General features: G+C 45.3%; 1 protein-coding gene across 1 annotated transcript in view; it reads right to left on the reverse strand.

Annotated features, from left to right (window-relative positions):
• LOC118395557 (teneurin-3-like) overlaps positions 1–15,826 on the reverse strand; it is a 797,463-nt gene that overhangs the window by 71,551 nt on the left and 710,086 nt on the right. Inside the window, 2 exon segments of the mRNA XM_052464676.1 lie at positions 12,065–12,193; positions 12,469–12,601. Of these exon segments, the coding sequence (XP_052320636.1) occupies positions 12,065–12,193; positions 12,469–12,601 (262 nt within the window).

The following is a 15,826-nucleotide window of genomic DNA, read 5'->3' on the forward strand; positions in this document are numbered from 1 at the left end:
GCCATCACAAAGCCCTGACCTTATTTCTATAGAACATTTGTGGGCAGATCTGAAAACGTGTGTGTGAGCAAGGAGGCCTACAAACCTGACTCAGTTACACCAGCTCTGTCAGGAGGAATGGGCTAAAATTCACCCAACTTATTGTGGGAAGCTTGTGGAAAGCTACCTGAAACGTTAGACCCAAGTTAAACAATTTATTGGCAATGCTACCAAATACAAATTCAGTGTATGCAAACTTCTGACACACTGGGAATGTGATGAAAGAAATAAAAGTTGAAATAAATTATGCTCTCTATTATTTTTCTGCCATTTCACATTCTTAAAATAAAGTAGTGATCCTAACTGACATAAGACAGGGATTTTCTTTACTAGGATTAAATGTCAGGAATTGTGAAAAACTGAGTTTTAATGTATTTGGCTGAGGTGTATGTAAACTTCCGACTTCAACTGTATTCACTTTCTAGCTCTAGTCTTTCTCCCTCTGTCTCCCCCTTGTCTCCCTTCTCCCCCTGCTCCCTCTTTCTCCCCCTGTTCCCTCTCTCTCCTTACTCCTTCAGTCCCTCTCTCTCTCCCCCTGCACCCTCTCCCCATGTTCCCTCTCTCTCCTTACTCCTTCACTCTCTCTCTCCCCCTTCTCCCTCTCCCTCTGCTCTCTCCCCCTGTTCCCTCTCCCTCCTTACTCCTTCACTATCTCTCTCTCTCCCCCTTCTCCCTCTGCTCTCTCCCCCTGCTCCCTCTCTCTCTCCCCCTGCTCCCTCTCTCTCTCCCCCTGCTCCCTCTCTCTCTCCCCCTGCTCCCTCTCTCTCTCTCTCCCCCTGCTCCCTCGCTCTCTCCCCTTGCTCCCTCTCTCTCCTTACTCCTTCACTCTCTCCCCCTTCTCTCTCCCCCCTGCTCCCTCTCTCTCCCCCCTGTTCCCTCTCTCTCCCCCTGTTCCCTCTCTCTCCCCCTTCTCCCTCTCTCTCTCCCCCTGCTCCCTCTCTCTCTCCCCCTGCTCCCTCTCTCTCTCCCCCTGCTCCCTCTCTCTCTTTACTCCTTCACTCTCTCCCCCTTCTCCCTCTGCTCTCTCCCCCTGCTCCCTCTGCTCTCTCCCCCTGCTCCCTCTGCTCTCCCCCTGCTCCCTCTATCTCCCCCTGTTCCCTCTCTCTCCTTACTCCTTCACTCTCTCTCTCTCCCCCCCGTCTCCCTCTGCTCTCTTCCCCTGTTCCCTCTCTCTCCTTACTCCTTCACTCTCTCTCTCCCCCCGTCTCCCTCTGCTCTCTTCCCCTGTTCCCTCTCTCTCCTTACTCCTTCACTCTCTCTCTCCCCCTGCTCCCTCTCTCTCTCTCCCCCCTGCTCCCTCTGCTCTCCCCCTGCTCCCTCTCTCTCCTTACTCCTTCACTCTCTCTCTCCCCCCGTCTCCCTCTGCTCTCTCCCCCTGTTCCCTCTCTCTTCTTACTCCTTCACTCTCTCTCTCCCCCGTCTCCCTCTGCTCTCTTCCCCTGTTCCCTCTCTCTTCTTACTCCTTCACTCTCTCTCTCCCCCCGTCTCCCTCTGCTCTCTTCCCCTGTTCCCTCTCTCTCCTTACTCCTTCACTCTCTCTCTCCCCCCGTCTCCCTCTGCTCTCTTCCCCTGTTCCCTCTCTCTCCTTACTCCTTCACTCTCTCTTTCTCTCCTCCCTCTCTCCTTATTATACTCTCCCTTTCACTCTCTTGTCCCTCCCAGAGGTATTGGATCAGTCTGTATTTTCATTAGATGGGGGAGGGAGGCTTGACGTGGGTCTCAGCGAGCCTTTGATATCCAACATGGTCGCCCAATAACAACAGAATCAATCAAAATAAAAAAACAAATTGAGGGTGGAAAAAGTGACGGGTAAAAGGTAACAGATTTCGTGGCCTGGTCACCACGGGATTACCACACGCACACACACACGCACGCGCACACACACACGCACGTGCACACACACACACACACACACACACACACACACACACACACACACACACACACACACACACACACACACACACACACACACACACACACACACACACACACACACACACACACACACACACACACACACACACACACACACACACACACACTGCCAGTGTCACCGTAATCACAGACTTAATTACCATGTGCGGCGGGTGTGTTTTCTTTCGGGTAAACTGTGTGTCTGCACATACTGTGTGTGTCCTGAACACACTCTGCCAGCGAAGGGACCCCACCCTGGTCTCCCCAGCTAGCTCTAATTACAACGTCTGGCCTAGGAGCATGTTTCTCCTGGCTTTAAACTAACTCCTGATAGAAACACTCTGTTATTACATCTTCTCTGGTGTGTGTGCGTGTCTGCTTTCTAGTGTGTGTTTTCTTTTGCAATCTAGAAGGGGGCAATTTTTTTTAACTGCATAATATAATAATAATACCAACTGGTAATTCATTAAAGGGTTTAATGAGCGGAGCCGAGATCAAACAATAAACGGGTGCTTTATTTTGACGTGCCACCCGCCATTAAAGGGGAAGTGTAATGAAAACATATGGCTATGGGGGTAATGGACTGGTGCTGTATCTTAAAGGGATACTATGTGATTGGGGCCTCATTGCCAGCATCCCGAAGTATCCCTTCACTCCTTTAATAACACACATTGGATAATGCCATAGGTTGGGCTTGGGTCAATAGTTAGCTATGGTGGCACAAGTACTGCCAATCCACCTTATTGGCTGAAACACCTCAACAGAACCTTTGCTATAGAACCTTTGTTACATACTTTTGTATTGTCATGGCTGTGCAGTTTGATGTTGTACGGGAACGGTGTGGAGACTGGAGAGGCGTGAGTGTGTGTGTGTCTGATCTGGATAAGGAGCCGACAACTCTGAGTAATCCAGCAGATATGAGAAAGAGCTCGGTCTGCAATATCCACTAAACCACCTAAACCAATACACTACCTCCATCCAAACAAATAGGCTGAAAACACAGCAACAGACTACACTGTTATACTGGTTGGTATCCAGATCAACTGTTACAGACAGCTAAGGCTGCAGCTCAGTGTGTGTGTGCATGTGTGTTCAGCTAATAACCGCAGGCTACAGTCAACCCCATGACCCTGCTACCACCTCCGACTGGATTTGGTGTGCACCAACATCACATAGTGTAAACATCTCTAAAAGGAATATCTAGACTCAAATCATCACGCAGGAAGATTTTAGAGTCATGCCAAATGTGGTTGGGGAGGAAAAAAAGGTCTTCTACAGTATCTCTCTGGGGATAAACCTTAGCTTAACTTACAACTTTGATTTGAATAGATTTCACGATTGATATTCGTCTGAAAAAGCTTACAGGACCTATTCTGTTTGACACATGGAAAAGGCGATCAAGTGCTCCAGTGTCATCACTCGGTGAGAGTTCCGCGTCAGAGTGACCTCAACTATTTTCTTCTGGTCCTTTGTGTTAGTAGAACCCGTCCTATGTATTGGGTTCTGGGACCTGAAGAATTTCGGTCTCTGGTTTCATGGTTTCATCCAGAAATTGAAAACCACTGTCTCATTGTGCTCCAACTGAACACACTTGGCTAACCTTTATTTGGTCTTCTGCTTTCATTCTTTCTCCTCTGTGGAACAGCGAGCACACAATAGCGTGTTATTCCCAAGCCACATGACAGCCAAGTGTGTGTGTGCGTATGTGTATGTCTGCGTGCATCCCACGTATTATCCCAAGCCACATAACAGCCAAGTGTGTGTGTGTGTAATCCAAAGTACTTTCCTTAGCAAGACTGCTCTCTTCCAAGGAGGACTCTAGTGGACATGTCTGTTACCAGTTATAGCAGCTCTCTGTGACTGACTGCTTTAGTACGGCTTTGTGTTAGTGCTGGGTTCCTTTTACTGTTCCACCCACCCACCCACCCACCCACCCACCCACCCACCCACACACACACACACACACACACACACACACACACACACACACACACACACACACACACACACACACACACACACACACACACACCCCTTGTGAAGGCCCCTGGGGTATAGCTGTCCGACCCCTGCGTCCCTTTATAAAACGCTAACCTCCTTCACCACCCGCCTCTTGTTGCATGAGCTCTGAGGCTTTATAGTTCTGCTCATAACAACCGGAACTAATTCAAATCAGGACCCGGATCGTTTGGGGACTGGCTGGGCTGGGGCACGATGCCTGTTACTGTGTGCTTGTCTCTGTGTGTGTATGAGAGAGTCTGTGAGTGTTTCTGTGTATTATGTGTGTGCCTGTGTCTGATTGCTTGCGTTTCTCAGTGTGTGTTTGCGTTACTGTCTGTACTGTGTCTGTGTGTGTGTGTGTTTATGTCTGTGTTTGTCTGTGTGTTTATATCTGTGTGTGTCTATGTGTGTATGTCTGTGTGTGTTTATGTGTGTTTATGTCTGTGTGTGTTTGTCTGTGTGTTTGTTTATATATGTGTGTGTCTATGTGTGTATGTCTGTGTGTGTCTGTGTTTATATCTCTGTGTGTGTTATGCCTGTGTGTGTTTATGTCTGTGTGTGTCTATTTGTGTTTATGCCTGTGTGTGTCTGTGTCTGTGTGTGTTTATGTCTGTGCGTGTCTGTGTTTATGTCTGTACGTGTTTATGTCTGTGCATGTCTGTGTTTATGTCTGCGTGTGTTTATGCCTGTGCGTGTCTGTTTGTGTTTATGCCTGTGTGTGTCTGTGTCTGTTTATGTCTGTGTGTGTTTGTGTTTGTGTCTGTGTGTGTTTATGTCTGTGTGTGTCTGTGTTTGTGTCTGTGTGTGTTTATGTCTGTGTATGGCTGTGTTTATGTCTGTGTGTGTTTATGTCTGTGTGTGTCTGTGTTTGTGTCTGTGTGTGTTTATGTCTGTGTATGGCTGTGTTTATGTCTGTGTGTGTTTATGTCTGTGTGTGTCTGTGTGTGTCTGTGTTTATGTCTGTGTGTGTGTGTGTTTATGTCTGTGTGTGTCTGTGTGTGTTTATGTCTGTGTGTGTCTGTGTTTATGTCTGTGTCTGCTGACGCCATTTCCGGTCACAACTTGCAGACTTGTTTACGTGTTGCTGTGCATTTTGTTGACAACCTTACTTTGCTACCTGACAACTTTAAGTTTTTTACCTTTTAATTACCGTTTATATTTTTGTTTTTTCCCTCACTCAACTTTTTTTCATTAAACTTTTTCACTCCGGACTCTTTATCTGGACGTGGTTCGTCAGGACCTCCAACAGCCGAAGCTAAGTAGTAACATTAACATGATGCCTTCTAATTGCAGTCGCTGTACTCATAATATACAGGAGAACGATCGCCTTACGGTGAAGATAGCTGTGCTGCAAGCCCAGCTTCAGACGCAATCGTTAGGTAAGGGTCATTTCAGTGTAGGAAAGCATGAAACAGTGTCGGTGCCACCAGTAAGTACAGACAGTAACGTTAGTAAAAATCCCCTCGCACGGTCCCCGCAGCCGGACAACTTTCTCATGGTTTCTGGAGGGAAATGCTGTAGGAATGCTCAACCTGTGTCGCTCATTCAGCCGACAGAAACTTTCAACCGGTTTTCCCCATTAAGCAGCGAGTCGGAGTCTGAGGCCGAGCCTTCTCTTGTCTCTACTCCTCCCGTTACGGGATCTGAGATCGGATGAAACAGTCAGATGCCACCAAGTGCAACATAGCTTCAGCGTGTAAATCAGCTAGAAAGATGTGTCAGCATCGAGTAATGGTCTCTGGCCTCCTCCCAGTTAGGGGGAGTGATGAGCTCTACAGCAGTCTCACAACTCAATCGCTGGTTGAAAACTGATTTCTGCCCCTCCCAAAAGATAGAATTAGTAGATAATTGGCCCTCTTTCTGGGACTCACCCACAAACAGGACCAAGCCTGGCCTGCTGAGGAGTGACGGACTCCATCCTAGCTGGAGGGGTGCTCTCATCTTATCTACCAACATAGACAGGGCTCTAACTCCTCTAGCTCCACAATAAAATAGGGTGCAGGCCAGGCAGCAGGGTGTTAGCCAGCCAGTCTGCCACTAGCACAGTCAGTGTAGTCATTTCAGCTATCCCGATTGAGACCGTGTCTGTGCCTCGACCTGGGTTGGGCAAAACTAAACATGGCGGTGTTCGCCTTAGCAATCTCACTAGGATAAAGGCCTCGTCCATTCCTGTCATTATTGAAAGAGATCGTGATACCCCACATCTCAAAATAGGGCTACTTAATGTTAGATCCCTTACTTCAAAAGCAATTATAGTCAATGAACTAATGACTGATCATAATCTTGATGTGATTGGCCTGACTGAAACATGGCTTAAGCCTGATGAATTTACTGTGAGCCCTCACCTCCTGGTTACACTAGTGACCATATCCCCCTTGCATGCCGCAAAGGCGGAGGTGTTGCTAACATTTACGATACCAAATGTCTATTTACCCCAAAAAATATGACGTTTTCATCTTTTGAGCTTCTAGTCATGAAATCTATGCAGCCTACTCAATCACTTTTTATAGCTACTGTTTACAGGCCTCCTGGGCCATATACAGCGTTCCTCATTGAGTTCCCTGAATACTTATCGGACCTTGTAGTCATAGCAGATAATATTCAAATTTTTGGTGACTTTAATATTCACATGGAAAAGTCCACAGACCCACTCCAAAAGGCTTTCGGAGCCATCATCGACTCAGTGGGTTTTGTCCAACATGTCTATGGACCTACTCACTGTCACAGTCATACTCATTGACCTAGTTTTGTCCCATGGAATAAATGTTGTGGATCTTAATGTTTTTCCTCATAATCCTGTACTATCGGACCACCATTTTATTACATTTGCAATTGCAACAAATAATCTGCTCAGATCCCAACCAAGGAGCATCAAAAGTCGTGCTATAAATTCACAAACAACACAAAGATTCCTTGATTCCCTTCCAGACTCCCTCTGCCTACCCAAGGATGTCAGAGGACATAAATCAGTTAACCACCTAACTGAGGAACTCAATTTAACCTTGCGCAATACCCTAGATGCAGTTGCACCCCTAACAACTAAAAACATTTCTCATAAGAAACTAGCTCCCTGGTATACAGAAAATACCCGAGCTCTGAAGCAAGCTTCCAGACAATTGGAACGAAAATGGTGCCACACCAAACTGGAAGTTTCCCGACTAGCTTGGAAAGAGAGTACCGTGCAGTATCGAAGAGCCCTTACTGCTGCTTGATCATCCTATTTTTCCAACTTAATTGAGGAAAATAAGAACAATCCGAAATGTATTTTTGATACTGTCGCAAAGCTAACTAAAAAGCAGCATTCCCCAAGTGAGGATGGCTTTCACTTCAGCAGTAATAAATTCATGAACTTCTTTGAGGAAAAGATCATGATTATTGGAAAGCAAATTAGGGACTCCTCTTTAAATATGCGTATTCCTTCAAAGCTCAGTTGTCCTGAGTCTGCACAACACTGCCAGGACCTAGGATCAAGAGAGACTCTCAAGTGTTTTAGTACTATATCTCTTGACACAATTATGAAAATAATAATAGCCTCTAAACCTTCAAGCTGCATACTGGACCCTAATCGAACTAAACTACTGAAAGAGCTGCTTCCTGTGCTTGGCCATCCTATGTTGAACATAATAAACGGCTCTCTATCCACCGGATGTGTATCAAACTCACTAAAAGTGGCAGTAATAAAGCCTCTCTTGAAAAAGCCAAACCTTGACCCAGAAAATATAAAAAACTATCTGCCTATATCGAATCTTCCATTCCTCTCAAAATTCTTAGAAAAGGCTGTTGCGCAGCAACTCACTGCCTTCCTGAAGACAAACAATGAATACAAAATGTTTCAGTCTGGTTTTAGACCCCATCATAGCAATGAGACTGCACTTGTGAAAGTGGTAAATTACCTTTTAATGGCATCAGACGGAGGCTCTTCATCTGTCCTCGTGCTCCTAGACCTTAGTGCTGCTTTTGATACCATTGATCACCACATTCTTTTGGAGAGATTGGAAACCCAAATTGGTCAACACGGACAAGTTATGGCCTGGTTTAGATCTTATCTGTCGGAAAGATATCCGTTTGTCTCTGTGAATGGTTTGACCTCTGACAAATCAACTGTAAATTTCGGTGTTCCTCAAGGTTCCATTTTAGGACCACTATTGTTTTCATTATATATTTTACCTCTTGGGGATGTCTTTCGAAAACATAATGTTAACTTTCACTGTTATGCGGATGACACACAGCTGTACATTTCAATGAAACATGGTGAAGCCCCAAAATTGCCCTCGCTAGAAGCCTGAGTTTCAGACATAAGGAAGTGGATGGCTGCAAACTTTCTACTTTTAAACTTGGACAAAACAGAGATGCTTATTCTAGGTCCCAAGAAACAAAGAGATCTTCTGTTGAATCTGACAATTAATCTTAATGGTTGTACAGTCGTCTCAAATAAAACTGTGAAGGACCTCGGAGTTACTCTGGACCCTGTTTGACGAACATATCAAGACTGTTTCAAGGACAGCTTTTTTCCATCTACGTAACATTGCAAAAATCAGAAACTTTCTGTCCAAAAATGATGCAGAAAAATGAATCCATGCTTTTGTTACTTCTAGGTTAGACTACTGCAATGTTCTACTTTCCGGCTACCCGGATAAAGCACTAAATAAACTTCAGTTAGTGTTAAATATGGCTGCTAGAATCCTGACTAGAACCCAAAAATGTTATCATATTACTCCAGTGCCAGCCTCCCTACACTGGCTTCCTGTCAAGGCAAGGGCTGATTTCAAGGTTTTACTGCTAACCTACAAAGCATTACATGGGCTTGCTCCTACCTATCTCTCTGATTTGGTCCTGCCGTACATACCTACACGTACGCTACCGTCACAAGACGCAGGCCTCCTAATTGTCCCTAGAATTTCTAAGCAAACAGCTGGAGGCAGGGCTTTCTCCTATAGAGCTCCATTTTTATGGAATGGTCTGCCTACCCATGTGAGAGACGCAAACTCGGTCTCAACATTTAAGTCTTTACTGAAGACTTCAGTGGGTCATATGATTGAGTGTAGTCTGGCCCAGGAGTGTGAAGGTGAACGGAAAGGCTCTGTAGCAACGAACTGCCCTGGCTGTCTCTGCCTGGCCGGTTCCCCTCTTTCCATTGGGATTCTCTGTCTCTAACCCTATTACAGGGTCTGAGTCACTGGTCTACTGGTGCTCTTTCATGCTGTGCCTAGGAGGGGTGCGTCACTTGAGTGGGTTGATTCACTGATGTGATCTTCCTGCCTGGGTTGGCGCCCCCCCTTGGGTTGTGCCGTGGCGGAGATCTTTGTGGGCTATACTCGGCCTTGTCTCAGGATGGTAAGTTGGTGGTTGAAGATATCCCTCTAGTGGTGTGGGGGCTGTGCATTGGCAAAGTGGGTGTCCTTCCAATTTGGCCCTGTCCGGGGGTATCATCGGATGGAGCCACAGTGTCTCCTGACCCCTCCTGTCTCAGCCTCCAGTATTTATGCTGCAGTAGTTTATGTGTTGGGGGGCTAGGGTCAGTTTGTTATATCTGGAGTACTTCTCCTGTCTTATCCGGTGTCCTGTGTGAATTTAAGTATGCTCTCTCTAATTCTCTCTTTCTTTCTCTCTCTCCGAGGACCTGAGCCCCAGGACCATGCCTCAGGACTACCTGGCATGATGACTCCTTGCTGTCCCCAGTCCACCCATGCTGCTGCTCCAGTTTCAACTGTTCTGCCTGCGGCTATGGAATCCTGACCTGTTCACCGGATGTGCTACCTGTCCCAGACCTATCATTTGACCATGCTGGTCATTTATGAACATTTGAACATCTTGGCCATGTTCTGTTATAATCTCCACCCGGCACAGGCAGAAGAGGACTGGCCACCCCTCATAGCCTGGTTCCTCTCTAGGTTTCTTCCTAGGTTTTGGCCTTTCTAGGGAGTTTTTCCTAGCCAACGTGCTTCTACACCTGCATTGCTTGCTGTTTGGGGTTTTAGGCTGGGTTTCTGTACAACACTTTGAGATATCAGCTGATGTACGAAGGGCTATATAAATACATTTGATTTGATTTGTTTATGTCTGTGTGTGTCTGTGTTTATGTCTGTGCGTGTCTGTGTTTATGCCTGTGTGTGTCTGTGTTTATGTCTGTGCGTGTCTGTGTTTGTCTGTGTTTATGTCTGTATGTGTCTGTGTGTTTTGTTTGGCCGATGGTGCAGGCAGCCTCATTAAAGTAGTGCTTTAGACTGAAGGAGTGCCAGAGAAGAGAAGAGGGGACAGACATTGGGCCAAGAGGAATCAAAGTCTATTTGGCCACACAGGAGAGTTGAGAGAGATAGGGTGAGAGAGGGAAGGAGGGAGGGAGGGAGAGAGAGAGAGAGAGAGAGAGAGATAGGGTGAGAGAGGGAAGGAGGGAGGGAGAGAGAGAGAGAGAGAGAGAGAGAGAGAGAGAGAGAGAGAGGAGGGAGGGAGGGAGGGAGAGAGAGAGAGAGAGAGAGAGAGAGAGAGAGAGAGAGAGAGAGAGAGAGAGAGAGAGAGAGAGAGAGAGAGAGAGAGAGAGAGAGAGAGATACAGAGAGGACTCGTGTGTATCAGCTTTACTGAAGATGCTCTTCTGCACAGATTGGCCTGTGATACTGCCATAATGGTAAACCCTGGGTTTTGATCCACGAATGAGTCTGTGCACGAGTGTGTGAGACCCTCGTAACAATTCACACCGTGTCTGGCACAGCTAGAAAGACTATACATGGATTTAAATGCTCTCTCTCTTCATCAAGGCTTCTCCTCTTTGAACGAAACAAAGAGCATCTGTGCAAACAGTTAGAAAATTGCTAGACCTTGTATTCACTGGGCTGTTAAAGGTGTGCTTTTATACTTCAAGTACTGAAGGTCGGCTCAGCTTTTTGTGAGGCCTCCCGTTCCAACTGAGTTGGCTGTTTGAGGTCCCGGTAAAGCTTGGGTGAAGCAGTGTGGGGTGTTATAGGGCATTAAAAAACGGGTTGTTTGGATCCTGGATTCTGGTTGGTTGGGGACAACAAGTCCCGCAAAATACCATGATGTGTTACTGTCATAATTCCATTGTCCACAGCCCAAGTAGGAAATTCATAAACGTCATCTCCCTCGGGGAGAAAAGATACACATCATTTACAGTACAGGAGAGTTGAACAGGCGAGTTGAACAGGCGAGTTGAACATGAGAGTTGAACAGGAGAGTTGATCAGGAGAGTTGAACAGCAGAGTTGATCAGGAGAGTTGATCAGGAGAGTTGATCAGGAGAGTTGATCAGGAGAGTTGAACAGAAGAGTTGAACAGATGAGGGTACTGAGTGGGTCTGTGGAGAGGGGTAGTGAGCTGGAAGTCGAGTGAACTGGATGAACCCTAGCTGACCGTGTTGTGAGGTGTGTGTACAGTGGGTGTTTGATGTACTGTAGGTATCCTTTCTCCTCTGTCACCTCACTTGAGTCTTAGGTATAACGGGTTTGTGGAAAAGTGTGTGTATTCAGTACAACTAGTCTGGGTTTCGGATCGTGTGTGTGTGTGTGTGTGTATATGATGATGATAATGCGTGTATGACGATGATAATGTGTGCATGATGATGATAATGTGTGTATGATGACGATAATGTGTGTATGATGATGATTTGTGTATGACGATGATGATAATGTGTGTATAATGATGGTAATGTGTGTATGATGATAATGTGTGTATGATGGTGATAATGTGTGTATGAGGATGATAATGTGTGTATGATGATAATGTGTGTATGATGATAATGTGTGTATGATGGTGATAATGTGTGTATGATGATGATGACAATGTGTGTATGAGGATGATAATGTGTGTATGATGATAATAATGTTTATGATGATGATAATGTGTGTATGATGATGATTTGTGTATGATGATGGTAATGTGTGTATAATGATGGTAAAGTGTGTATGATGATGGTAATGTGTGTATGAGGATGATAATGTGTATATGGTGATGATTTGTGTGTGATGATGATGATAATGTGTGTATGAGGATGATAATGTGTGTATGATGATAATAATGTTTATGATGATGATAATGTGTGTATGATGATGATTTGTGTATGATGATAATGTGTGTATGATGATGTGTACGTCTCACCTGTGTCTCAGGTATGATGGGCCCATCCTCTGGTGAGGACCTGAAGCAGGTAGAGAGGGGAGAGGCCACGATGACAGGACTGGGCCTGATGAAACCACTCAGGTCACAGCTGGGGATGTCATTCTCCTCCTGCAATACGATTCAATATGAAGACGAGTCAATACGAGTAATACAATTCAATATAATTTAATACGATGAAATACAATTCAATATGAGTCAATACAATTCAATATGAGTCACTGTGAGTCAATACAATTCAATATGATTCAATACAATTCAGTTCAATATGATTCAACATAATTAAATAAAATACAAAAGAATTCAATAACATTCAATACCATTCAACATGATCTAATTTAATTCAATTAAACACAATTCAATTGAATTGTTCAACTATATTTCACCTTCTTCATGACCAGGGTGTCCATGACATAGAAGACGTTCCAGGGGATCCACACGGTGCGGTACTGTATCAGGAACGGAGCACGCTCGAAACCCAGGGTCAGACTGGCCCCACCGTTGGTCAACAAGTCAAACCTGGAGAGATGTAGAGAGATGGAGAGAGGTGGAGAGAGATGGGGTTAGAGGTGGAGAGAGATGGAGAGAGATGGGGTTAGAGGTGGAGAGAGATGGGGTTAGAGGTGGAGAGAGATGGGGTTAGAGGTGGAGAGAGATGGAGTGAGATGGGGTTAGAGGTGGAGAGAGATGGAGAGAGATGGAGGTGGAGAGAGATGGAGAGAAGTGGAGAGAGGTGGAGAGAGATGGAGAGAGATGGGGTTAGAGGTGGTGACGGAAACACACAGGCATGTACATTCACACAGAGAGACAGGCGGACAAACGGATGGACAGACACACAGAGGCACGCACACACATCCCCCTTCAGCCCACACACACAATCAGTAGAAAGGACATTTTACATGTTCACACATTTCCTCCTGGTTGTTCTTGGGCCCTGGAGACAGAGATCTCTGTATCTTTGACACTGATGGAGGTAGAGTGAGGATGAAGGGTGATCAGACTGTCCTGTTCTAATTGTCTCTCCTGTCTAGTATGTCTAACCTGAGGCTCTCTCTCTCTTTCCTGCTCCCTCTCCCTGCTATATCTCTCCCTCTTCCTTTCTCAGAACAAAACATGTTTCTGTTCTTTCTCCTGTACTGAAAATAAGATGATGGGGCCAATTATTATTGGATGTGTGTGTGTGTGTGTGTGTGTGTGTGTGTGTGTGTGTGTGTGTGTGTGTGTGTGTGTGTGTGTGTGTGTGTGTGTGTGTGTGTGTGTGTGTGTGTGTGTGGTGAGAGAGAGCTTCGTTTGGCTAGCTAACTTTGTCTTTTAACATGTAGCAGGCCTATAGGGAGAGCCATCTGAGTGGAAGAGAGAGAAGGTCCCCTAAGTCCTGTCCTATATTCTGTGTCTGGAGGGGGCTGGTGGGGTGAAGTGTGAAGACATACACGCAACACGTACAGAAAGTGCATAGATAAAAGAACACACTCATGCAAGCACAGACAAGCAGTGGCACCAGCATCCAATCTGTTATGACCAGATATATTGTTATTTACACTACATGGCCAAAGGTATGTGGACACCTTCTCGTCAAACATCTCATTCCACAATCATGGGCATTAATATGGTCCCTCCCTTTGCTTCCTCCATTCAGCCACAAGACCATTAGTGAGGTCGGGTACTGATGTTGGGCGATTAGGCCTGGCTCGCAGTTGGGGTTCCAATTAATCCCAAAGGTGTTCGATGGGGTTAAGGTCAGGGCTCTGTGCAGGCCAGTCAAGTTCTTCCATGCAGATCTCGACAAACCATTTCTGTACGGACCTCACAGGGGCATTGTCATGCTGAAACAGGAAAGGGCCTTCCCCAAGTTGGAAGCACAGCATCGTCTAGATAAAATGTCATTGTATGCTGTAGCATTAAGATTTCCCTTCACTGGAACTAAGAGGCCTAGCCTGAACCATGAAAAACAGCCCCAGACCATTATTCCTTCTCCACCAAACTTTACAGTTGGCTCTATGCATTCGGGCATTCTCCTGGAATCCGCCAAACATAGATTAATCCGTCAGACTGCCAGATGGTGAAGCGTGATTCATCACTTCAGAGAACAAGTTTCTACTGCTCCAGAGTCCAATGGCGGTGAGTTTTACACCACTCCAGCCGACGCTTGGTATTGCGCATGATGATCTTAGGCTTGTGTGCGGCTGCTCAGCCATGGAAACCCGTTTTATGAGGCTCCCAACGAACAGTTCTTGTGCTGACGTTGCTTCCAGAGGCAGTTTGGATTTTTTCGTGCTACGCACTTCAGCGGTTCCGTTCTGTGAGCTTGTGCGGCCTACCACTTCGCGGATGAGCTGGTGTTACTCCTAGACGTCTCCACTTCACAATAACAACACCTACAGTTGCCCGGGGCAGCTTTAGCAGGGCAGAAATTTGACAAACTGACTTGTTGGAAAGGTGTCATCCTACGACAGTGCCACGTTCAAAGTCACTGAGCTCTTCAGTAAGGCCATTCTTCTGCCAATGTTTGACTATTCATTTATTTTTGACCTTTTTAATTTCACCATTATTTAATTAGGCAAGTCAGTTAAGAACAAATTGTTATTGAAATGACAGCCTAGGAACAGTGGGTTAACTGCCTTATTCAGGGGCAGAACGACAGATTTTTACCTTGACAGGTCGGGGATTTGATCCACCAACCTTTCAGTTACTGGCCCAATGCTCTAACCACTAGGCTACCTGCCGTCTTTCTGGGTAAAACTCTAAGAGCTTTGATTGTCTATTTTAGCAGTGGCATGGCAGTATATTCAGTCTATTTTATCAGTGGCATGGCAGTATATTCAGTCTATTTTATCAGTGGCATGGCAGTATATTCAGTCTATTTTATCAGTGGCATGGCAGTATATTCAGTCTATTTTATCAGTGGCATGGCAGTATATTCAGTCTATTTTATCAGTGGCATGGCAGTATATTCAGTCTATTTTATCAGTGGCATGGCAGTATATTCAGTCTATTTTAGCAGTGGCATGGCAGTATATTCAGTCTATTTTATCAGTGGCATGGCAGTATATTCAGTCTATTTTAGCAGTGGCATGGCAGTATATTCAATCTATTGTAGCAGTGGCATGGCAGTATATTCAGTCTATTTTATCAGTGGCATGGCAGTATATTCAGTCTATTTTATCAGTGGCATGGCAGTATATTCAGTCTATTTTATCAGTGGCATGGCAGTATATTCAGTCTATTTTATCAGTGGCATGGCAGTATATTCAGTCCATTTTAGCAGTGGCATGGCAGTATATTCAGTCTATTTTATCAGTGGCATGGCAGTATATTCAGTCTATTTTAGCAGTGGCATGGCAGTATATTCAATCTATTGTAGCAGTGGCATGGCAGTATATTCAGTCTATTTTAGAATTGGCATGGCAGTATATTCAGTCTATTTTAGCAGTGGCATGGCAGTATATTCAGTCTATTGTAGCAGTGGCATAGCAGTATATTCAGTCTATTTTATCAGTGGCATGGCAGTATATTCAGTCTATTTTAGCAGTGGCATGGCAGTATATTCAGTCTATTTTAGCAGTGGCATGGCAGTATATTCTGTCTATTTTAGCAGTGGCATGGCAGTATATTCAGTCTATTTTAGCAGTGGCATGGCAGTATATTAAGTCTATTTTAGCAGTGGCATGGCAGTATATTCAGTCTATTTTAGCAGTGGCATGGCAGTATATTCTGTCTATTTTAGCAGTGGCATGGCAGTATATT

This window comes from Oncorhynchus keta, chromosome 16, assembly GCF_023373465.1.
Source record: "Oncorhynchus keta strain PuntledgeMale-10-30-2019 chromosome 16, Oket_V2, whole genome shotgun sequence".
NCBI classification, from domain to species: domain Eukaryota; kingdom Metazoa; phylum Chordata; class Actinopteri; order Salmoniformes; family Salmonidae; genus Oncorhynchus; species Oncorhynchus keta.